The 25,160-nt window shown below is 35.5% G+C and overlaps 1 protein-coding gene across 1 annotated transcript; it reads left to right on the top strand.

The window, feature by feature from the left end:
- The first annotated feature begins 21,676 nt into the window (after positions 1 to 21,676).
- LOC120080173 (cyclin-dependent kinase F-1) lies at positions 21,677 to 24,292 on the top strand. The gene is made up of 2 exons (XM_039034747.1): positions 21,677 to 22,335; positions 22,823 to 24,292. The coding sequence occupies exons 1-2, from the start codon at positions 21,829 to 21,831 to the stop codon at positions 23,762 to 23,764; spliced, it is 1,449 nt and encodes a 482-aa protein (XP_038890675.1). The 5' UTR covers positions 21,677 to 21,828; the 3' UTR covers positions 23,765 to 24,292.
- The last annotated feature ends 868 nt before the right edge of the window (positions 24,293 to 25,160 follow it).

Consider the following 25,160-nt stretch of genomic DNA (forward strand, 5'->3'; position numbering starts at 1 on the left):
GTTTGGATAAATTTAGTTTTTCTTATTCTTTTGGAAATAATAAAGTTAGTCTTTTCCAAGATTCCAAGCTTATTGGTACAGTTCTTTAATTGATAATCTAGCTTGATTCTTTTGCTTCACTTAACAAGATCCTATTATCTAATTCATGTGGTACAAAGCGTAAATTAAATGACAATTCCGCGTTATGACACAATTGTTTAGGTCACATCTCTAAACAGTGAATTCAAAGACTTGTGTTAGATAGAATTCTTGATTCCCTTTATATAAGTAATTTTGACGTTTATGTGGAATGCATTAAGGGAAAATAGACAAACATAAGAAAATTATATGTCAACCGATGCTCAGACAAACATAAGAATGTCCAAAGAAACTACAGAGAGTCCAATGGGAGTTGTTGATCAAGCCAGTTCATCAATAAGAGTTGTTGATGAAACAGGTACGCCTGGTCAGTCACATCCTTCTCAAGGGTTGAGATCACCTCAACGTAGTGAGAGGGTTTTTCAACAACCTGACCGATACATGGGTTTGACAGGAACTTAGGTCGCCATACCTGATGATAGCTTAGATGATTCATTGACTTTTAAACAGGCAATAGAAGATGTAGACCAAGACCAGTAGATAAAAGTCATGGATCTCGAAATGGAGTCAATGTACTTCAAGTCAATCTAGGAACTTGTAGATCAACTGGGTAAAACCTATTTGTTGTAAATGTATCTACAAAAGAAAACGAGACAAAACTAGTAAGATACAAACCTATAAAGCTCGACTCGTGGCAAAAGTGTTTACCCAAAGAGAGAGAGTGGACTATGAAGAAACTTTCTCTTCGGTTGCCATGATTAAGTCAACTAGAATACTCTTGTCCATTGCTGTCTTTTATGATTATGAAATATGGAAAATGGATGTCAAGACAACCTTTCAGAATGGCTATCTTGAAGAGAGTATCTATATGTCTCAGCTAGAAGGATTCATTGAAGAGGGTTAAGAGCAAAAGATTTGCAAGCTCAAACGATCCATTTATGGATTGAAACAAGCATCTCGATCCTGGAATATAAGATTTGACATTGCGATTAAATCTTTTTACTTTGAACAAAACGTTGACAAACCTTGTGTTTACAAGAAAATTGTCAACAAGACTATAACCTTTTTGGTATTATATGTTGACGATATCCTACTCATTGAGAATGAGATATGATTCCTCGCTGACGTTAAAAGATGGCTAGCATCAAAGTTTCAAATGAAAAATTTGGGAGATGCTCAATATGTTATTGGAATCCAAATAGTTCGAAATTGCAAGAATGGATAGGGCGGGCGAAATGTGAAGGGGATGGATGTCCGAGTGGTTGAAAGAGTCGGTCTTGAAAATCGAAGTATTGTATGCTAGCCTTATCTAAGGCATCTTATATAAACAAGATGTTGTTTAGATATAAAATGCAAAATTCCAAGAGAGGTCTGTTACCTTTCAGATACGGAATTTATCTGTTTAAGGAACAGTGTCCTAAGACGTCTGAAGAAGTTAAGGTTATGAAACAAATTCCTTATGCATCGATAGTTAGAAGTTTGATGTATGCCATGTTGTGTACACGCCCAAACATATGCTATGCAGTTGAAATAGTTAGTAGGTTTCAATCTAATTCTGGATATGTGTTGGGTTTTATGTCCTAAAACTCGTAGATAGTAAATGTAACATTTGACCAATAAAGTGTTATTAATGTTTATTACAATAAATAATTATTGCTTATCTTGTATTTATCTTGCCTAAATAACCATAATCCAATAAACTAACATCCTAGACTATTATATGAGTCTTAAACTCTATGTGTGGGGATCAATGTTCAAGATATAGCCTAAAGGATCTATAGTATATGGATAAGGTTGGGCACCTTTCCCTGGTGACACTATAGATACGACCCACTTTATATTTGATACAAATACAATGATCCAACGCGTTCATGTAGGGACATGCGAGTGAAGATATCCTATTCAATGAGTTTGCATAAGACCAGACCACAAAGTAATAGCCTCTAGATGTAACTCCGATGACTAATTAGGTTTCTATTTCACTAAAATGACCTAGGCAACTTATTCTCAATTCTAAGTAGATTATGAACTTCTGTTCATGAGAGATTATCCTTTGATTTGTATGAGCGGAAGTGGTTAGTTCACTGACTCAATAAACCTACCATTTTGAGGACAAGATCGAGGAGGAAGCTGAGTTCACGAGATGGAATTCACTCATTCCCGACTTTAAGGTAAGTAAATGAGTGTTTGCTTAAGTGGTATCTCTGGAACTTGAACAAAAGGCCATACCTTCTCACTAGCCTGAAGGGGGTTTCTGTTTAATGGTTGACTATAAATAGGTTGTTCATTAAAGGAGCACTGGTACTTAAGAGTAAACTGGTTATTTGAACCAACTAGAGTTACAAACACTCGTGAATGACTAACTTGCTATCATTGGTCAAACGATCGTGTAGTAACTTCGAACTATCGTATAGTCTCTCGGTTAGCTAAATGATTGGCAGTATACACTATATGTGAGCAAATTACGTGATCTTTTGCAAAAATGAAAATGATTTTCATTTTATTCTTCAGTTATGAAAACTGAATCAAACCTCCCATTAATGCACGGTTACGGAGAAAACGGTGGTATAATTATCCCATAATTGTCCAATTAAAATAATAAATATAATCATATAATATTCATTAACCTATAGTTTATTGTCACATATAAACCATAATGTTTTCTCCTCCACTAGATATAAATCATATTTATATCCATTTTCCACCAAATTAATGTATCTCGTACATAAAGTTAACCATATCATATATAATTAACCAGTTCAATCATATCATATATAATCGAACTCCCTCTTGTCAATTTGAACATTTCAAACTGACCCAAAAGCTGATTCTCAACTTGAATCCATTGAGCTACCAAGGGGACCTTATAGACCTATGGCTCGAAGCTCCAACAGTACGTGAATAGCTGACTAAACTCTTTAGCCACAAGATCCACCAACTGTTAATTGTTAAGCATTCCACTAAAGATCGACAGCAGAACTCTTCTTACCACAAATATATTTCTATGTTCATTAGATATAACCAATCAACAGTACGATAATTCTTCACAGATGCTCGTAAATACAGCTAGGCCAATTTACCGTTTTACCCTTGTAGTTACATATAACTCCTTAAGTATCAATGATCCCTCTAATGAACAATACAACATAGTCCTACTATGTATGGACACCTCTCGGACCATGAGAAGGTGTGTGGTGCCATATCGTTCAAGTCCTGGGATCAGCCCTTAAGGGAGCAATCTATCTAATTATCCCTACTTCAAGGAATGAGTGAATTTCGTCTTGTGTAGCTGAGTTCCCAGCTCCCAAATCAGACGAATCCCCAAAGTGGTAGGTTTGAGTCGGCGATTTGGCCACTCGCATCCATGAAAATCAAAGGACCACCTTCAAAGGCAGGGGTTCCCAACTCATTCAGAAACGACGTTATATAATGAGACGTTAACGCTTCGTGGTCAAGTCTTATATAATTGAAGGAAATCGTGCACGAGGATTTCCATGAGCAGCGGAAAGATCATTCCAAATTACAATCATATATGAACTTTACAATTACAGTCATAAACAAAAACCTACGGTTATGCATTCATTACAGAAATTACAGCATGTAATACAAATGATCAAGGAAAAATGCTACATACATTTGTAGACTCATCGCCAAGCTCTCTGATCACGAACGCTCGAACACAGCAACACAGCAACCTCGAACGCTCGTCCAACACGATCGCTACACTGCACGAACAACGTGCACTCGAACTCAGCAATCGCCTCAGTCACGAACACTCCAACGACACGAACAACCTTCACAGAACCTCGACGGTGTCGAGTTGAGTATGACACCAACAAAAAGGCTACCTTGGTATTCTCAGTGTGAGAATCCAGAGGGTGGGCTCTGTGTGGACTTGGTTTGAGACAAAAGACGGAGGAAACAACAATCGTGTAAACGATTGAGCAAGTGGGAGATGACAGAACCTATCGTATAGGTCGATGTCCAATCGCTTAGCAAAAACTAAGCAATTGTCTAGCAAAAATTATGCGATCGTTTAGCTCATCGCTTAGCTAAGTGCCTATCGCCTACAAATACTACACGATCGTTTAACTAGCTCCAAGTTGTCACTTAGTAAATCCAATTTACTTGACAATTTTCGTGAGATAAATCCGAGAGAGGAATTCTCAAAAAGCAATCTTGCAAAACTTCAACATTACTAAAATAGAAAAATAATTTTCCTTTTATCTCATGGTTAACATGAAACCACCAATAACCTCCCACTCAATTGGTTATTAGAGAAAAAGAATTAATTATCCAATAATTAATATTATTATAAATATAAATGATAACTAACTTACCATAATATATTTAAAACCTATAGTTTTAATATTTCATCTCATGAAACATATAAACCATAGCTCTTTTTCTATTCCATGGTACTTAATGTAAATCTCATTTATATTAATCCTCCACTAGATGTATCTCATACACCTGTCTCTTATACACATCTAGATGTGTATAAGAGACAGGATCATATCATATATAATCAAAATACCTCTTGTCAATTTGAACATTTCAAATCAACACCAAGAGCTGATCCTCAACTGAATCCATTGAGCTACGAAAGGGACCTTATGGACATGTAGCTCGAAGCTCCAACGGTACGTGAATAACTGACTAAACTCTTTAGTCACGGAATCCACCATCCGTTAACTGCCAAACACTCCACTAAAGATTGACAACTAAACTCTCCTTACTACAGATATATTATGTGTCCACCTTAACCAATCAGCAGTGCGACATCCCTTCACAGATCGCTCGTAAGTACAGCTCGGCCAATAACCGTTATGCCCCTGTAGTTGCATCTAACTCCTTAAGTACCACTGGTCCCTCTAATGAACATAAGTCATAGTTCTACTATGACTGAATCTCTCTTCCAAAGAGAAGTTGTGACCACTATATTCAAGCTCCAGAATCAGCCCTTAAGGGAGCAAACTCTCTACTTATCCCTACTTCGGGAAATGAGTGAATTCCATTTTATGTATTGAGTTCCCAGCTCCCAGATCAAACAAGTCCTTAAAAAGGTAGACATGTTGAGTTGGCAATCTGGCCACTCTCACCCATACTAATCAAAGAACTGCCCTTAAAGGCAAGAGTTTCCAAAACACTCAGGATTGAGGTCGTGTCACCTATGGTCGTTTAGGTGAGATGTAAGTCTCTAGTTTCAACGACATTATATACATAGTCTAGTCATCTCGTGGTACGGTTTTATACAAACTCTTTGTATAGGACACCCCTGCTCGCATGTCTCCACATGAATGGTTGGGATCTACCATCTGTAATACTTTACAATACTTGCATACCTCTACAAAGCGGGTCGTATCCATAGTGTAACTAGGATTAGGTATCCCACCTTAGTCCTTATACTACAAACCTATTTAGGTTATCACTTAAGGCATGATCGTATATCATATATACATGCTTAAGTTTACATAAAATAACTAAGGAGTTTTGTCTACTAGATTTGAGTAAATGCTAAAAAAAAATAACAATTATTTTATTCATCAAACAATGTGTATCATTACAAACAACGAGATTCCAGGAGAATTAGAACACTAATCCGAACATCTGCTCTATGTGTTTGCCACGTCTGTGACTCCTGGGCTCCTTGGAGTTCGTCACAGCACCACTATTGTCACAATAGAGGGTGATGGGTCTAGACATATCTGGAACAACTTTCAGCTCTGTCAGGAACTTCCTGAACCAAACGGTCTCCTTAGCAGCTTTGCAAGCCGCTACATACTTGACCTTCATCGTTAGAGTCAGCGATGCACCATGCTTAGTGTTTTACCACACTACAGCTCTTCCGTTAAGAGTAAAAACTGACCCTAAAGTGGACTTCTGAGAGTCTTTATCAGTGTGAAAGTCAGAAATCCATGTATTCAGTAAGGATCAAATCCCCAGTTCCATACACAAGCATGTAGTCCCTTGTTCTTCGAAGATACTTGAGGATGTTCTTAACTGTGGTCTAGTGACCCTGGCCTAGGTTAGGCTGATACCTATTGACTATTCCCACAGCAAAGCAGATGTCTAGCCTAGTGCAAAGCATCGCATACATCAAACTGCCAACGACAGATGCATATGAGACCCGTTTCATCTCCTCAACCTCTTGAGGCGTCTTAGAACACATTTCCTTAGACAAAGTAACTCCATGCCTGAATGGTAGTAGATCCCTTTTAGAGTCTTGCATCGAGTATTTGAGCAACATCTTGTCAATATATGATGCCTGAGACAATGCTAGCACTTTGTTCTTACGATCCCGAAAGATTTGTATACCTAGAACAAACTGAGTCTCTCCCAAATCTTTCATTTGGAATTGGGTCGCTAACTAGTTCTTAACTGCAGTCAGTAGTCCTATATCATTTCCAATGAGTAGGATATCGTCTATATACAACACTAAGAAAACTACTGAACCGTTGACAATCTTCTTGTAGGCATAAGGCTCATCAATGTTTTAGTCAAAGCCGTGTGATTTGAACGCAGTATCAAATTGAATATTCCAAGATCGAGATGCCTGTTTTAGCCCATAAATGGACAGATTCAGTTTGCAAACTTTTTGCTCTTGACCTTGGGCAATGAATCCCTCGGACTGCACCATATAAATGGTCTCCTCAAGATTGCCATTCAGAAAGGCCGTCTTGACGTCCATTTGCCAAATCTCATAATCATAATAAGCGCATAGGAAGATGCGAATCGACTTCAAGATGGCAACAGGCGAGAAAGTCTCCTCATAGTCGACTCCCTCCACCCGGGTGTAACCTTTTGCCACAAGTCGAGCCTTCAAGATTTGCACTTTCCCATCGGCACCCCGTTTTCGACTGTAGATCCATTTACAACCTATAGGTCTTACCCCATCAGGCTGATCTACAAGATCCATACTGAGTTGAAGTACATTGACTCCATCTCGAGATCCATGGCTTTGACCCATTCATCCCGGTCAACATCCTCCATTTCCTTCTAATAAGACAAGGGATCCTTAACGTCGCCATCGGCTACCATAGCCAGGATTTTTGTGAAACTCAGATAGTGAACGAGAGGGTTCGAAAACTTCACCCACTGCATCGAGGTTCTTTCAACTCTTGAGGTGGAACCGACTACCAGATGAACTATCATCAACAACTTTTGCTAATGAAGCAGGCTCTTTAACAACTCTTGTTGAAGTTTCAGTTAGTTTCGTTGGAAAGCCTACGTAACAGACTTACTAGGTGGATTGTGCTCCCTAAATATTTCATCTCCTGGAATGTAACGTTCGTAGAAACAAACACCCTATTTTTTTTACGGATCATAAAAGTAACCCCTCGTGTACATTTGGGGTAGCCTACAAAGAGGCACAACCTCGACCGTGGTTCCAATTTCTTTGGATTGCCTCAAGCACATGTGCTAGGCAACCTCATATGCAGAAGTGACGTAAACTAGCTTTACGCCCGTTCCACAACTCTAGAGGTATTCTCACAACACTCTTGGATGGAATACAGTTGAGTATATATACCACAGTCTCCATTGTAAAACCCCAAAACGAGTCCTGTAAGGAAGTGTAACTCATCATTGAATGAACCATGTCTAACAAGGTTCTGTTTCTCTTATTCGTTACACCATTCTGCTGAGGTGTACCCAGCGCTGAGAGTTGGGAAACGATTCCATGTTCTATCAAATAGTCCTAGAACCCCGAATCCAAAAAATCTCCACCTCGATCCGATCGAAGTGTCTTAATTCGTTTATCCAATGCATTTTTAACTTCAGCCTTGAACTCTCTGAACTTTTCAAAGGATCCAGACTTCCATTGCATCAGATAAACATACACATACCTAGAGTAATCATCAATAAAACTGATAAAATAATCATAGCCTCCTCTGGCTCGCACATTCATAGGACCACAGAGGTCAGAATGTACTGATCTAGAGGCTCTATGGCTCGATAAACTTTTCCAGTAAAAGGTCTTTTAGTCATCTTACCCTCAAGGCAAGATTCGCACACCGGTAAAGAATTTTCTTCTAACTGACTTACAAGGTCATTCTTCACCAACCTCTCAATCCTATTGAGATTGATGTGCCCTAGTCGAAGGTGCCAAAGTTGGGCATTTTCTTTTGGAGAAACACGTTGACGTTTATTTTGAGTTACGACAGTTTCAAACATCTCTATGTTATGGAGGGAACTGAATGCTAACAGCCTTAGCACATACAAGTTATTTTCCAGTTTTGCTGTACAAATTTCTACTCCATCTTTATGAATAAACACTTTATCCACGTTAAACTGAAGAGTATATTTACATTGTAACAAGCACTTTACAGAATTAAGTTCCTTTTCAACTCAGGAACTATAAATGCATCTTTTAAAATAAGAAATCTATTATGTAAAGTCAACTGGATTCCTCCCACTGCCACAGTTGAGACGACGTGCCTGGTGCCTACTCGCATCGTCATCTCACCAGCTTCCAGCTACCGCCAGGATCTAATCCTCTGAAAAGAAGAAGAAACATGATTAGTGACGTTTAAATCAATTATCCAGGCAGAATCATCATTCTCCACTAAACAAGTTTCTAACACCAGTAAATCACATTTACCTTTGTTCGCCTAGCCATTTTAAAACCGCTGCTGAAAAATGAACAAAATCTTATAAGTCTTTGCTTAAACCACATTTTAACATAAATTAGTTTTAGCAAAACAGTTTTTAAGTACCCTGAGTGATAAGACTTCTATTTTGCAATGATGTCCCAGCGAGGCAGAACAAACGCCACCAGTGGGCTGATCAAATTCCCCTTCACTGGGATGAGACACTCTCAACCATTAGGCAGAACCAACTCTTAGAACTGAACCTAACAGCCACCATTTGTTTGGTCCAGAACAGTTAACCCTTAACAATTCTGCATAAGCGTAACCCCTCGTTTTCAGCTCCAGAGTCTCGCCCTAATGCGCCCACTGTAGGGAAAAAGTAGATTAGGACAAGAGCCTAAGTAACCTTATCCTATATAGGAGATCAAATAAAGAAACGCACAAAACTGCCATCTTATAGGGGGACACTCCCAGGGTGCCTCGAGACATTGCGCAGAAATGTTATTCAACCTAACGAGAGAGACCGTGGGATTCCACTCCCACTTAGTATGAACATTCTCTCCATCCACCTTGATATTGACCTACCCAAACAACATCCTCTAGGGGGACACTCCCAGGGTGCCACGAGGCCGAGAATAGATCTCACGGTGTGGACAATAAAGAGAGAAATCCGAGAGGTTTAAATGAAGCATCAAATGCTCCAAGTACCTTCTACTGAATGTTCTACCTAAGGGTTCATTAACCTAGACAATCCGGCTACTGATTTTAGTCTAAGTCATTTTAATCCGCTCAAAAACAACTTTTGTCTTTGAAATGAAACAAGTTCAAGTAGTCATATTAAACTCTTTAATGGACTATCCTTAACCTTGCATGCATGCATTAAATCTATCTAATTCACCTTTCTAGGTAGGTTCCCAGGTAGGGGTGTTCCGTTTCCATCACCTTAAATACCCCAACCTAGATAGAACCTACCTTAGACAAAAGGTCCTTTATAGATATATTTGCTACACTTTAACATTTTATTAGTTAATTTAATCCCATTAAACTGATTAAAAGATTAAAGCCTAAGGTTGCTAATCATATTAGAACCGTGATCTTAGGTTCATCTCAATCAAGCTTTAAAACATTTTTAAAACCATGATTTAAACCTAAGTTCGCACATACATCTTTCTTATTGATTTTAGTTCTAATTTCCTTATAACCATTATAAAAGAAACAACTAAAACCACAATGCCACACAATGAGGTATTTATAACACTTATATATGTAACCTATGTGTCATGCTTCAAGCAATGTCTGGTCATTACTAGACATAACTTTTATATACAAGTAATGAACTAAACACACATGCTCCATATACCCTTATACTATACACCCTTACCAGTTGAAGAACCTCTCTCCATAGCAAATTTGTTCTCTCCAAGTGAACAGGTGCTCTCGCTCTCGCTGGAATGTCAAGCAATCATTCACCAACACCCAGTCATTTACTCACGAACGAACTCTACATGAACAAAGCAAAGATGTGGATGACACCACCACTTGGAACCCTCGATATTCTTAGTGTGAAAATCCAAAGAGTGGGCTCTGTTGGAATTTGGTAGAGGAAGGAGGATATGAAGATCGTATACAACGATCAAGCAAGTGGGAGAAGGGCAGGGTCCATCGTATAGATTGTGTTTGATCGTTTAGAAGAAGTACACGATCGCCTAGTAAATAGGTTGCAATCGTCTATACGATCGTTTAGTAATCACTCGGGTGCTAGACGATCGTTTAGTAAAACGTAGGTGATCGTTTAGAAGAAGTGCGTGTGTATATGATCGTGTAGTAACTTCGAACTATCGTATAGTCTCTCAGTTAGCTAAACGATTGGCAGTATACACTATACATGAGCAAATTACGCGATATTTTGCAAAAATGAAAACGATTTTCATTTTATTCTTCAGTTACGAAAACTGAATCAAACCTCTCACTAACACCCAAAAGCTGATTCTCACCTTGAATCCATTGAGCTACCAAGAGGACCTTATGGACCTATGGCTCGAAGCTCCAACGGTACGTTAATAGCTAACTAAACTCTTTAGCCACAAGATCCACCATCCGTTAACTGCCAGACATTCCACTAAAGACCGACAGCTGAACTATTCCAGATATATTTCTGTGTCCATCAGATATAACCAATCAACAGTACGATAATCCTTCACAGATGCTCGTAAATACAGTTGGGCCAATTTACCGTTTTACTATTGTAGTTACATCTAACTCCTTAAGTACCACTGATCCCTCTAATGAATAATACAACATAGTCCTACTATGTATGAATACCTCTCGGACCATGAGAAGGTGTGTGGCACCATATCCTTCAAGTCCCGGGATCAGCTCTTAAGGGAGCAATCTATCTAATTACCCCTACTTCGGGGAATGAGTGAATTTCATTTTGTGTAGCTGAGTTCCCAGCTCCCAAATCAGACGAGTCCCCAAAGTGGTAGGTTTGAATTGGCGACTTGGCAACTAGCACCCATGCAAATCAAAGGACCGCTTTCAAAGACAGGAGTTCCCAACTCACTCAAGATTGAGGTCATGTTACCTATGGTCATCCTAGTGAAGTAAAGTCTCTGTCACGATCGGCATTATATAACGAGACGTGAACACTTCGTGGTTAGGTCTTATACAAACTTTTTGTATAGGACGCCCCCGCTCGCATCTTCCCACATGAATGATCAGGATCAAACCATTTATAGCAAGTCACAACACTTATAACTAATTTACAAAGTGGGCCACATCCGTAGCGTTACCAGGATAAGGTTTCCCTCCTTCATCCATATACTATAGACCATTTTGGATATCACTTAAGACATGATCCACTTGTATATCACCACATACATGCTTAAGTTACATAATGACAATTAGAGATTTTAGTTTATTGGTTTGTGGTAAAGCAAATAAAACATCCAATGGTCAAAGACAAGTAGTGAAGAAAATATCATATATTATACATCACAAGCGTTAGTTCAAAACTGTTTTTACAAACTACAGGACACGAGAGTTTAGGGCATTATCCCCAATAAATATGAGAGAAAACATAATTGAATATGATTCAGTTGTAAGGTTAAATTAAATATGTGATATTTAATTTAATGATTAATTAATTATTAATATAAATTAAATTAATTAAATTAAAACTATAGGTTATGAGAGAGGAATGTATTAGAATATGATTCTAATGCACATTCAATTAAATATGAGATATTTAATTGTTATTAATTGATTTGATTAATTAATAATTATTTGATTTATTTTAATAAATTATATTTTGATTTAATTTATTTTTTAAATTAAATGAATTTATCGTTATTTAATTAAATAAACTAAATTTGATTTAATTTATTGGTTAAATAAATAATGAATTGATTTTTTTGTTATAACAGACTCCCCAACGTGGGGAGTTATATGGAAGTGGGAGAGAGGTCTTCTCCCAACTTCCCCCTCTCTCTAGTCAGTTATCACTGTATCATAGAAGAAAAAAAGTGATACGTAGGATTTTCTCTCTTGGTCTCTGGCTTTCTAAGAGTTTTTCTTGGAAGAAAATTCCCTCCAAGGATCCCACCTCCTTCTACCTCACTAGCCCAAGGAGAATATTGGTGAAACCATTTTGGTGGTGTTCACTTGATTTGCAGTAGATGAATCAAGATCGTAGATCCCAAAAGTTGGTGAAGCCCTCTAGAGTCGTCAACAAAAGTAAGGAATTCTAAATTTTATTTTCTCTATTAATATGTTATTAAAATCTGAAAATGGTCTGGATGTTTTTCCGCTGTGTTTGGGATTTCAATCCAGCAATATGATCATTAAACTACCGTTAAGAACACCTTCAAGTATCTTTGAAAAATAAGGGACTATAGGCTTCTGTATGGTGCCAAGGATCTGATCCTTATAGGATACATTGACTCTGATTTTCATACCAATATTGATTTACTTGATTCAAGTAAATCAATTTTGGGATCGGTGTTCACTTTAAATGGAGGAGTATAAAACAAAGTTGTATTGCTAACTCCACCATGGAAGAGGAGTACGTAGCTACATGTGAAGCAACGAAAGAAGTGGTGTAGCTTGGGAATTTCTTAATTGATTTGGAAGTAGTTCCAAATATGCATTTGTCTATCATACTTTATTGTGATAACGTGGAGCAGTTGCTAATTCGATAGAACCGAGAAGCTATAAGCCCGGGAAGCATATCGAGCGCAAGTACCATCTTATCAAAGAGATAGCATACCGAGGAGACGTGATCAACATGAAAATCGCCTCATAAGACAATTTAGCTGATCCGTTTACAAAGGCCCTCACGACTAAAGTGTTCGAGGGTTACCTAGTCGGACTAGCACTACGAAACTTATAAATCTAGGGTAGGTGGGAGAATTCATGGGTATCTGATGGCCTAGTTTATTGTATTTATATTTTATTCTCTCATACTCAACATTGTATATATGTAACTTTTGGGTTTTATGTTCTAAAACTCGTAGTTCGTAAACAATAAACTTATTTTATTGATCAATAAAGATGTTATTTAAGTATTGATTCAAGAAATTTATTTTTGAATGTATGAATTATTCATTTCATTTTAGAAATAATTGAAGTCCAATAAACTAAAGATCCATGGTCATTACATTTTTGTTTGAACTTTATATGGAGACATAAGAGTAAATCAAGTTCGAGTAAATAGCCAAAACAGTCTATAGTATACGACTAAGGTTGAGTACCTTATTTTGGTAACACTATTGGATGCGACCCACTTTGTAGATGTTACAATTTTTGTAAAGTACTACAAACAAAGTGATCCTAATTCGTTCATGTGGAGACATACGAGTGGGGGTGTCCTATGCAAAGAGTTTGTATAAGATCGGATGAAGAGATTAGTCACTCTTACTTTATAACATTGTTTACTGTTTAAGACTGACTATTTCAAAGCAATGACCTAGGTAACTTTACCTTAATCCTGAGCTAACTATGAACATCTGTTTATTTAGGATTATCATAAGATTTGCATGGATGAGGGTTGACTCAACAGCAACGACTCAATAAGTCTTCTATTTCAAAGGTAAGACTAGGTAAATAGTTGGGAACATAGGATGCAAGATGGAACTCACTCCTACCTACTTTTAGGGATAGTAGAAAGGTTGTTCCCCTAAGTACTGACTCCGGGTCTTGAACAAAGAGCCCCACCCACTCATTTTCCTGAGAAGAATTTGGTTTGCTGATTGGATCATAAACTAATTGTTCAATAGATGATCAGTGGAACTTAAAGAACAAGAGATAATCTCGGGAGTAAAACAGTCATTGACCCAACCATTATTATGAATAACCTGTGAATGGTTAAGTTACTAATTAAGGTTATATCGAGTGGATACAATTATATCTATAGTGAGAGAAGTACAACTACTAAGTTTTAGTGGAGTGCCCCGGTAGTTAACGAATGTTGATCAGTTCGGTTTAAAAAGTATAGCCAATTAATCTTAGAACGTTGGAGCTCATGGTTAGTAGGTCCCCCTACTAGCTCACAAACGGATTAAACCTTAGAATAGAGTGATGAGTTAATTTGAAATGTTCAAATTCGAAATTAGGAAATTAGTAATTATATGCGATATAATTACATGTTTAATTATTGAATTAAACAAAATTGGAGAATTGAATAATATTTAAATTCGATTTAAATATTAATTACATGAATAGGGATTCATGGTTGTGGTATTAGTGTTTAATTAATTTAATATTTGATATTANTTAATTAATTTAATATTTGATATTAAATTAATATAATTAATTATTAATTTTATTTAAAAATTAATTATTGAATTAATTTTTGGTAAAATTAATAATATTTCAATTTAATTAATGAATTAACACTGAAATTTGGTTTTAATTTTGAAAAGAATTTAAAAAAATTAAAAGAAAATTTGATTTGGAAAAATCCACTAAAAGTGGGACTTTCCCACTTGCATGAACACCTATTTCTCACTCAAATCTTGAAGTAGGAGGTGTCTACTTCATGTTATTTTTTAAGTGCATGTTGAATAGATAAAAGCTGAATACTTCAACTGAGTTATTGGGATGCAAGATAAAAAATTTCACGATTTAGAAGTTGAAGAAGAAGTGTTCTTCTTCCTTGAGCTAGAAAAAAAAAATAGAAAGTGGCTTCTCCAAAATTCTCCTTAAATTCAGCTTGTTTTGATTCCCACAAGTCAATCTAAAGTCCAAGATAATAGTAGAGAGGATCAAGGGCGGTCTACTACATGTTTGGATTGTAGATTGAAGCTGAATTTGAAGTTCAAAGTCTTCAAAAATGAGTTTTTATGAAACCCTCTTTTTATTTTGTGAATATGCATCATTTGATGCTAAAATTAATGAATTAGAGTGCTTAATGATCATGAATTCTTCCGCTGACTGCTTGCTAACTCCAATAGTAATCCCACTAGAGTTTTAGTCCAAGTGGGAGTTTGTTGGGTTGTATGTCCTAAAACTCGCAACTTGTAAACATTAAACATATTCTATTTTGTAATAAAGATGTTAATGAGGTATATTAGTAAAATTGTTATTGAATATGTAAATTTCACTAGTAAAAATCTAAATCCAATAAACTAACGAACCCCTAACTATAGTATGAATATTTGAACTTTATATAAAGACATAAAAGTGGATCAAGTTTGAGTATATAGCTAAAACGGTCTATAAATATAAGGATAGGGCTGGGTACCTTATCTTGGAAATACTATGGATGCGGCTCACTTTATATATAATACAAATGATATGATTTTGAATTGTTCATGTAGAGACATGCGAGTGGGGCATCCTATGCAAAAGATGTTTGCATAAGACTAGACCACGAAATAGTCACTTTTCTTTATAATACAATTTACTATTAAAACTGATTGTTTCAATTCGATAACCTAAGGTAACTCAATCTTAATCCTGAGCTAACTATGAACTCTTATTTATTCGGGATAATCCTTTAATTTTCATGAGTGAGAGTGGCTTAATAACACTGACTCAATAAGCCTCCTATTTTAGGGGTAAGATTGAGTAGAGAGCTAGAGAGTTGGGGACATAGTCCTGCAAGATGGAATTCACTCCTACCCGATTCCAGGATTAGTAGATAGGTTGTTCCCTTAAGTATTGACTCCTAGTCTTAAACAAGGGGCCTCGCGCTCTCTATGACTGAGAGGGACTTGGTTTAGTGGTATGACCACAAACCAATTGTTCATTACTGGATCAATGGAGACTTAAAGAGTAAGATGTATTACAAGGATAAAATGGTAATTTTAACCCATATGTAATTACGAACAACCTATGAAGGATCAACTTATTAATCATGGTTAAATCATGTGGACATAAATGTATCTAAAATGAGAAGAGTATAACTACTAGGCTTTAGTGGAGTATTCCAGTAGTTAACGTATGTTGGTTAATTAGGTCAAGAGTTTAACCGATTAATCTCGAATCATTGGAGCTCATGATCTGTATGTCCATTAGGTTCCTTTACTAGCTCATATCGAACTAAACCTTAGAACAGTATGACGAGTGAGTTTGAAGTATTCATATTCAAATTAGAGAATAAGCATTAAATATATGCGGTATATTTAACAGTGTATCATTCAATTGGGAATTGATAAAGAGAGAGTTGGAGATATTTAAATAAGACTTAAATATCAAAACTATGAATAAGGATTCATCAGGATTAATGTTTGATTTAATAATTGTAAATTAAATTAATTAAATTGTTTAATTATTTATCTAATATTAATTTAATTTAAAATTAATTTTGAATTAAATGGAATTAATCAAAGATGGTCAAAGTCAAATGTTGACTTCACTAAGCTTTGAAGGTCAAAGGTCAAAAGTGACTTCACTAAGTGGGAAATTCCAAAATTAGTTTTGAATTAAAATTTGATTAAAGTCAAAGTTGACTTCAAAATAGTCAAAAATCAAAATATTGACTTCACTTAGTGGAAAGATCCAAGAATGGGTTTTAGTGGAAAAATCTAGCTTTTAATGAATTAATGAGTAATTCATTTGGTAAAGTATTGATTTCACAAAATGGCACTTATCCCGCTAAATTGAATGCACTTTGAAGTGTTGAAATTTGGTTAACCCAATTTTGCATGAATTGCATGTAATTGCTCTATAAATAGGATGCATTCATAGAGATGAAAACTTCTTGGCCATTTGATGAATTTCAATTTAGTTGAAAACAAATTTTTCTTGGCAACTTAGAGATTCTAAAAGAGTTTTAGAAATCAAGTCCTCAATTCTATCTCAATTTCTATACTAAATCCATCCCTATTTTAGTCACTCACCGGATCCCACCATCCTGCTCTAAGGCTGGAGAATAATCAGGAAGACTCTCGTGGTGGTTCACAGCCAAATTGTGATGAGATTGGAGTGGAATTGATGGTCAATTTGAAGCTACAAAGGTTGTATTCTCTAACTTTTCTTTTACATTTATTTGCATGCTTATTCCTAATAAATTAGCATAATTAGAATACTAAAGATTCGTTTGACTTCTGTGGTGCATGTGCACATTCCAACATAAAATTCATAAAAGACAATGACATTTAGGAACTTTTCGAATTGTCATTAAGAGTGAAACTCATAGGTTGTAAATGGATATTTAAAACTAAAAGGGATTCGCATGACAATATCAAAAAATATATGGTTCGTCTTGTTGCAAAGGGTTTTACTCAAAAGGAAGACATTGATTAGAAAAAGACTTTCTATTCAGTTTCATCGAAATACTCTTCTAGAGTAATCATGACATTGGTAGCTCATTTTGATTTAGAACTACACCAGATGGATGTAATAACTGTGTTTTTCAATAGAAACATCGATGAGACGATTTATACGGTGCAACGAGAAAAATTTGTATCTGTTAATTCAAATTTATGGTTTGTAAATTGAATAAATCTATCTATGGTCTCAAACAAGCCTCTCGTCAATGTATCACAAATTCCATCAAGTAATAACCTCCTTTGGTTTTGAGGTGAATATAGTGCAAGATTGTGTATATCACAAGTTCAATGGGAGTAAATTAGTCTTTTTGGTGTTATATGTCGATGGCATACTCATAGAAAGTAATAATGTAGGTTTATTGCATGACACTAAGAGTTTCTAAAAAATAATTTTGAGATGAAGGATCTTGGTGATGCTTCTTTTGTATTAGAAATTGAAATACAACGAGATCATTCTTAAGGTATTTTGAGATTTTCACAAAAGAACTATATTGAAAAGATTTTGAGTAAATTTGGCATGAAAGATCGTGCACATAGAGATATTTCTATCGCTAAAGGTGATAAATTTCATTTAGGCCAATGCCCCCAAGACCATATCCGGGACTAAGGAGATGCAAAAGGTTCCCTATGCATCAGCTGTTGGAAGTCTAATGTACAATCAAGTATGTACACATCAAGATATTGCATTCATAGTTGGAGTGTTAGGAAGATATTTGAGCAACCCAGGGATGGATCATTGTAAAGCAGCCAAACGGGTTATGAAGTGTTTACAGAGAACAAAAGATTATACTCATTTATTAGAGATTAGAAATTTGGAGATCATTGGGTATTCTTATTTCGATTATGTTGGATGCCAAGATACTTTTGGATCTACTTCAGGCTATATCTTCATGTGGCTGGAAGAGTTGTATCCTTGAAAAATGTTAAACAAACACTTATGGCTTCTTCTATCATAGTTGTGGAGTTTATAGCATGTTATGAGGCATCCAATTATGGAATATGGTTGCAAATTTTTTTTACTGAGCTGCGAATAATGGTTGGCATAGAAAGACACTAAAAATATTTTGTGACAATAAGTCGACAGTGATGTATTCCAACAACAGAAGCAATATGAAGTCAAATCATGTAGACGTGAAGTTTCTGATTGTTAAAGAAAGAGTTCAAAATGACTAATTTCAATAGAACACATAGGAACAAACTCTATGGTGGCAGATCCTTCGACTAAAGGTTTACCACTTAAAGTTTTTCATGAGCATGTTGCTCATATGGATGCTAGTCACTTTTTTTATTCCATGGTTTAGTGGGAGTTTGTTATTGAGAATTTTCTTTGACCTTATTTGTTTATTTTCTATATAGAATAAAGTTGATGGTTTATGTTTATTATCTAAACTTGTTTATCATGATGCAGTTTTACAAATTCGGTTTAGCATAAAGTTTTTAAGAATGATCTCACTGAGGATTTTGGACCAGTTATAAACAGACATGATCTAGATTACTTTGCATTTAGTTTTCATGCTATTTATCCATACTTGATCTATGTCATTGATATATTGGAATTGGTGATCAAGGAAGATTTAGCTACAAGGGTAGTGATGAAAGCTGCCTTAATTTTGTGCTAATACAAGAGATGGATCAAATTAAACTAAAGGAGAATTCTATTATTGAAATTACCTGTTTATGCACGCTTAAGGTTGATGTGATTTAAATATTTCAAGTACACAGACATATCTCAAGTGGGAGATTGTTAGATGTATTTTAAATAATAATATGTATATTGGTTATGTATGTAGATTAATATTTTATCACATTTGATTATTTTATTAAATTGATCCCTATTATATGATCTAATTAATTAAGGCTTTAGATTCTTAATCGAATATAGGTAGAGGCTCATTCTTAGTTAATTAGGGTTTAATGGAAACCCCAATTGAACTAGTATATAAAGAGATCTTAGGACTATGGTTCCCAATATATCAAAACAATAAGCACTCAATCTTCCTTAAATCCCATCCAAAGAGAGATCCCACTAAGAACATTAGGGTTTTGGTTGAGGAAAACAATAGTCATAAAGTAATCTTCATCTTGAAGTTATCATCAATCTCTCGATAGATTTAGATTACTATTTTTATTGTGTGTGTGTGCGTGTGTGCATACGTGGGTGTGCGTGCGTGTGTGTGCATGCGTGTGTGGGGAGGCGTGGGTGGGTGTGCGTAGGCATGCGTGTGTGGGCACATGTGTGGGTGTGCGTATGCGTGGGTGTGTGGGCATCCGTGGGATGCTTGGGGGGTGCGTGTGTGCGTGTGCGTAAGTGCGTGCGTGTATGTATGTGGCGCGCGTGCGTGTGATTTAGATAAATAAAACAATGGTAATACTAACTTATAACATAAAATATTTACCATTTCAATATCAATACTAAATTTTAAATAAACATAATTAGATATAAAAAATGAAAATCTTTTCCTATGGGACACAATCCTAAACAGGGAATCAGATGGGGATAGGGATGAAAATTCCCCACGGGGATGGAGATGGGGAATGCATCCCTGACCCCACCCCGTTGCCATCTCATTGATGATTTAAGTAGATATTTTAACCGTTGAATTATAAAGTCACTTCGTCGAATAGTTGCATTAGATTAAATTCTTTTAGTATTTTATCCTCTTTTTATTTACAGTATATATGTTTTTGGTTTACTGTTTGTTTTTTTCACCTTCAACCAATCTATGTCTATCCAGTCTCCACTACATGTCCACCTTGACATGATAATGTATACTCTCAAATTTACACTTTTGATCATTTGTTAAAATCAAGTAAGGACCAAAACAATCCGTTTGATGTTTTAGGAACTACAATAAATATTATAAACGTCCAGGGACTAAAATGTGAAGTAACTTGACCAAAATATAATTAACTTTTAATTAAATTGACATCAAATTTTTTCTCAGGCCCTTTGAATGTAAGAGTTTTTTCTTTCTTTTATTTGTAATTTGTCCTAAAATAATTTAGATTTCAGATCTAAAATGAAATTTAATATTTGTCTTTTTCAATAATTATAGACAAGCATAGATTCTCATACATAGCTTGATAATCTTTGAGCTTTTAACATAGAGATGAGGAGATTTGTATCTAATTGAGAAATGTTTTTATTTAAAGTAGTAAAGCTTAATGTAACTCCTTAAAAATATTTAAAATTTATTTTTTCGAATTTTCAAAAATAGAAAAATATGGGAAACTCTTTACACAAAATAACAAAATTTAATATTTTCTATAAAGAATGATAGAAGTCTATAAGTGTCTATTAGTGATAAAAACTTATAGAAGTCTATCATTGATACTATGTGATAGACGTTCATAGAAATCTATCATTGTTTATCAGTGATTTTTTTTTGGTTAATTTTATAAATAGTTTGAATTTGAAAATGGGTAAAACAACAAAACTCTTGAGTTCTGGTCAAGTAAATTTTGTAATTTCAATCTATTTTGTCAAATCTTTACAAATTCATAAAATAGGTTAAAATATCATTTTGGTACTTATACTTTTGCACTTATTCAATTTTATTCTATGATTCCAAAATGTAAAATTTAGAGTAAAAAGACTAATAAATAATAAGAAGATTTTGAAAAAAAAAAACAATAATAAGTTAAAAAGTCACCTATAGTCTCTAAACTTTTATAGAAGTTACAATTTAATCTTTGGACTTTGGTTTATAACGATTAGTCTATATGTTTTCAATTTTATAATAATTTAGTCTCTGAATTTTACTGTATAACAATTTAATCTTTGTAATTTAAACTTTATGACAATTTAGTCTCTATTATATAAATTAGTGTTAAGATTTAATGAGATTTATTGCATAAATAAACCAATAAACTAATTAGGGATTAAATATTTTTAGTCTAAGGCATAAAAAAACAAAAATCAACATCTAATTTTGAGATTAAATTCTTACCAATTTAAAAATATAAAAATTAAATTGTTACATTATAATTGGACACTAAATTATTACAAAATTGATCTTAAATGAATTAAATCGTTTCAACTTTCAGACCAAAGTTCATGGACGAAAGAATTACTCTCATAAAAGGTTCATAAAAGTGTAGGGACCACATGTTTTTTTTTTTTTTTTTTAATCTAAAATCATGGATTAAATTTAAGATTTATAAAATTGAAAAATTGAAAAATTGAAAAAGAATCGGGCCGAAATCATATTTTAATCTATAAAATAATCTCGGCCGCATTTTTGCAAATTGGCTTCAGTTCTTCACCGTCCGGCGACTGGTCCTTTTCACCTTCCGGCGAAAAATAACTGTAAACTGTAAAGGAATTTCCATAACCCCTATCTTCAAAAACCCTAGAGAACACACACTCCAAAATCCGTTCGCAAATGGAACCTTCATCGGCCAAGAGCTGGAGCATCCACACTCGGCCGGATATCATCCAGAAGTATGAGATCCTCGAGCGGGTCGGATCCGGCGCTTATTCCGATGTCCACCGTGCGCGGCGGCTCTCGGATGGTGTCATCGTCGCCTTGAAGGAGATCCACGATTATCAGTCGGCGTTCCGCGAAATCGAGGCGCTTCAAATCCTTCAAGGCTCGCCTAATATCGTCGTTCTGCACGAGTACTTTTGGCGCGAGGATGAGGATGCCGTGCTCGTTCTCGAGTTTATGAGAACGGATTTGGCCACCGTTATAGCGGAGGCGAAGAAGCGAGGATCGGATGGGGTAGAATCTGGGCGTGGGCTAGCGGTTGGGGAGCTGAAGCGGTGGATGATCCAGATTTTGAGTGGTCTTGATGCTTGTCATAGGAATATGATCGTGCATAGGGATTTGAAACCTAGCAATTTGTTGATCTCCGATGATGGCGTGCTCAAGCTTGCCGATTTTGGACAGGTGAATCTCTTTTAATCTTCTCTAGTCTAAGATCTGCGAGGAAAGAGCTTACCGCATATAATTACAGTCGTGCATTAACATAATCTGTTTAGATGACGAGAAGTCGAATTTAAATGGAAATAAAATCGAATGTGGATATTCTTCATACACTCTGCTCCTCAAATTTAGCTCGTTTATGTGAGGAACCACTGCGAACGGTTCATTCAACTCATTAGTTGCAGGTTGGATGTTTCTAACTTTCTGCTTGTAGAATGTTCACTACAGAATTTTGAGAGAAGTAACCTGAAATTTTGATTAAATATAGTATTCATCTGTTCATGTTGAAGGTTTATGATTTTTCTTTATATACCAAGTTCTAGCTGAGATCCATGATACTGAATTTTACTTGATGTTGTCCTCCTATTTCCTTTATGTTCTAAATTTCAAGGAGTTGAGTTTGATATTGGTTTCAGAGTTCCTAAAAGAATGAATTTGATGTTGGTTTCAGGCAAGGATACTCATGGAGCCTGAATATGTTGAATCGAATGAGATCTCTCAACCATGTGAGCTGAACTCTTCAGATCAAGTACCTGCTTCTCAGCCATCTGCTATTTTTCCAGGCACAGAAAGCTCGGTTGAAGGAGGTAACAAAAATGAAGAGCAAGAACCAATTAACAAAGAGGAATATTTTAGAGTTTTAGACGAATTGAAAGCAAAAAATTCAGTAAATGAATTTGACAAAGAAACATATACTTATGATGGAGATACATCTTGCTTAGCAACATGCACCACAAGTGACCTTGAAGATGATCCATTTAAAGGTTCATCATATTCTTATGATATGGAAGGGGGAGTTCCAGCAGATGATGGACAAGGTTCTCTCACTTCTTGTGTCGGTACTCGCTGGTTCAGGGCCCCTGAATTACTCTATGGCTCTACAAGCTACGGTTTGGAGATCGACTTATGGTCGTTGGGCTGTATTTTTGCAGAACTTTTTACATTGGAACCCCTTTTTCCAGGAACTGCTGATATCGATCAAATGAGCAAAATTTTCGCTACTCTAGGCAACTTGACTGAAGAGTCATGGCCAGGTTGTTCCGAACTTCCTGATTTTCAAATTATATCATTCAACACAATAGAAAAGCCGATCGGTCTAGAAGCATGTCTTCCCAAATGTTCTCCTGATGAAATTTCTATTGTTAAAAGACTTCTTTGTTACAACCCGGCTAATCGAGCGACTGCTATGGAATTGCTACAAGATAAGTATTTCACTGAGGAGCCACTTCCCGTTCCCTTGTCTGAGCTTCATGTTCCTTCGACCAAAAGTGGACAGGACGAGGATTCTCCTGCAGGATGGTATGACTACAATGAGTCGGATTCTGATATGGATGAACTCGGCCCCATGAATGTCACCACCCGTGCCACTGGTTACTCCATACAATTTGATTGAACTACAGGGATTCAGGTATTCCTAAATATTTGAAACTATACTTTGTTTCAGTTATTACTCATTGCTTATAAGGAAAGCCTTCCTTGGTACATGCTGAATTTTGATCAAGCCATATCTTATCCTACAATACCATTATCGCTCTCCATACTTGATCTACCTAAAACATAGCCGATACCCTTCTCGAAGAATGTTGTGTCTGAATCCTGATTAGGCTATTTATTATCCTATGATACCATAATCGCTTTTGAATCTTCCTAGTTAAAACACCAAAAGCTTGGAGAACTCGGATGTTGAAATAGTCATCCCGACATCCTTCTTGAAGGACGACGTGTCTGTTAATGTAATTTGTGTATAACTGCACAATAAAAAATGTGAGTTTCCCTCCCCTCCCTTTCTTTTCAAGGACCTCAAGTATTGTTTTTGTGTCTGCCAAACTGGCTGGCAATGACTGTGGTTCCTTGTCTTGTTTTATGCTTTATGCTTTATGCTTTTTCTTGGAAATTGAAATATTTTCAAGTATTTGTTCTATTGTTACTTTCTTCTTATTATTCTCAGGCAGAGAGGGTAAGATATCAGCATAGTTATGGGGTCAAGTATAATAGCTAAGGCTTGGTTGATAACCATTTGCTTTTTGATTTCTAGTTTTTGAAAATTAAGCCTATGAACATGTTTTGTTATCTACTTTTTATCCATATTTTCAAACCACCAAGCTAAATCTTGAAAATTAAAAAAAGTAATTTTCAAAAATTTGTTTTTATTTTTAGAATTTGACTAATAATTCAACTATTTTACTTAAGAAATATACAAATCATTGTAAGAAATTGAGAAGAAATATGCTTAATTTTCAAAAATAAAAAACAAAAACAAAATGATTACCATAAATGATTGCATCTCATGGTCTCTTATGGATCAATATGTAATTGTCGTTTTTTCATTACGACAATTAAATGTAGCAGAGTTAGAAAGTTTTCTTGATAGATTAGTCGAGATATGCACAAGTAGCTCCAATATTATGGAAGTGAGAAATGAAGTTTTTTACTTGCATGTTAGACTGATGTCTGCTATGAAGAAATTGAACTCGTTTATCATGTGAGTTTTCTTATTTTAGATTGTGAATTTATTAATCACGTAACTTTATATGAATCCATAATCATGGTTGGGGATCATTCTTTTGAACTATAGACATTTTTCAAAGGGTTGAGAAGTGAAAGTATCCAAAGTATGTTTCGAACTAGTTTTGATGGGGGAAAAAATGACTTTAACCCTTTTAAAATCTCTTAAACATGTTTAATATACTATGCTTTTACAAATTAGACTCATAAAACAAACACAAGCTATACAACCTAATCCTGGACTAATAATTGTATCAATTTAAATCTTAAATTTTTGTAAGTGT

The sequence above is a fragment of the Benincasa hispida genome, chromosome 6, assembly GCF_009727055.1.
Source record: "Benincasa hispida cultivar B227 chromosome 6, ASM972705v1, whole genome shotgun sequence".
Lineage (NCBI taxonomy): Eukaryota > Viridiplantae > Streptophyta > Magnoliopsida > Cucurbitales > Cucurbitaceae > Benincasa > Benincasa hispida.

Bases quoted from the DNA above. Each gene is read 5' to 3' on its own strand.
- LOC120080173 (XM_039034747.1), top strand. From the start codon at position 21,829: ATGGAACCTTCATCGGCCAAGAGCTGGAGCATCCACACTCGGCCGGAT. The intron at 22,336-22,822 runs GTGAATCTCTTT...TGTTGGTTTCAG, and splicing joins AGCTTGCCGATTTTGGACAG to GCAAGGATACTCATGGAGCC.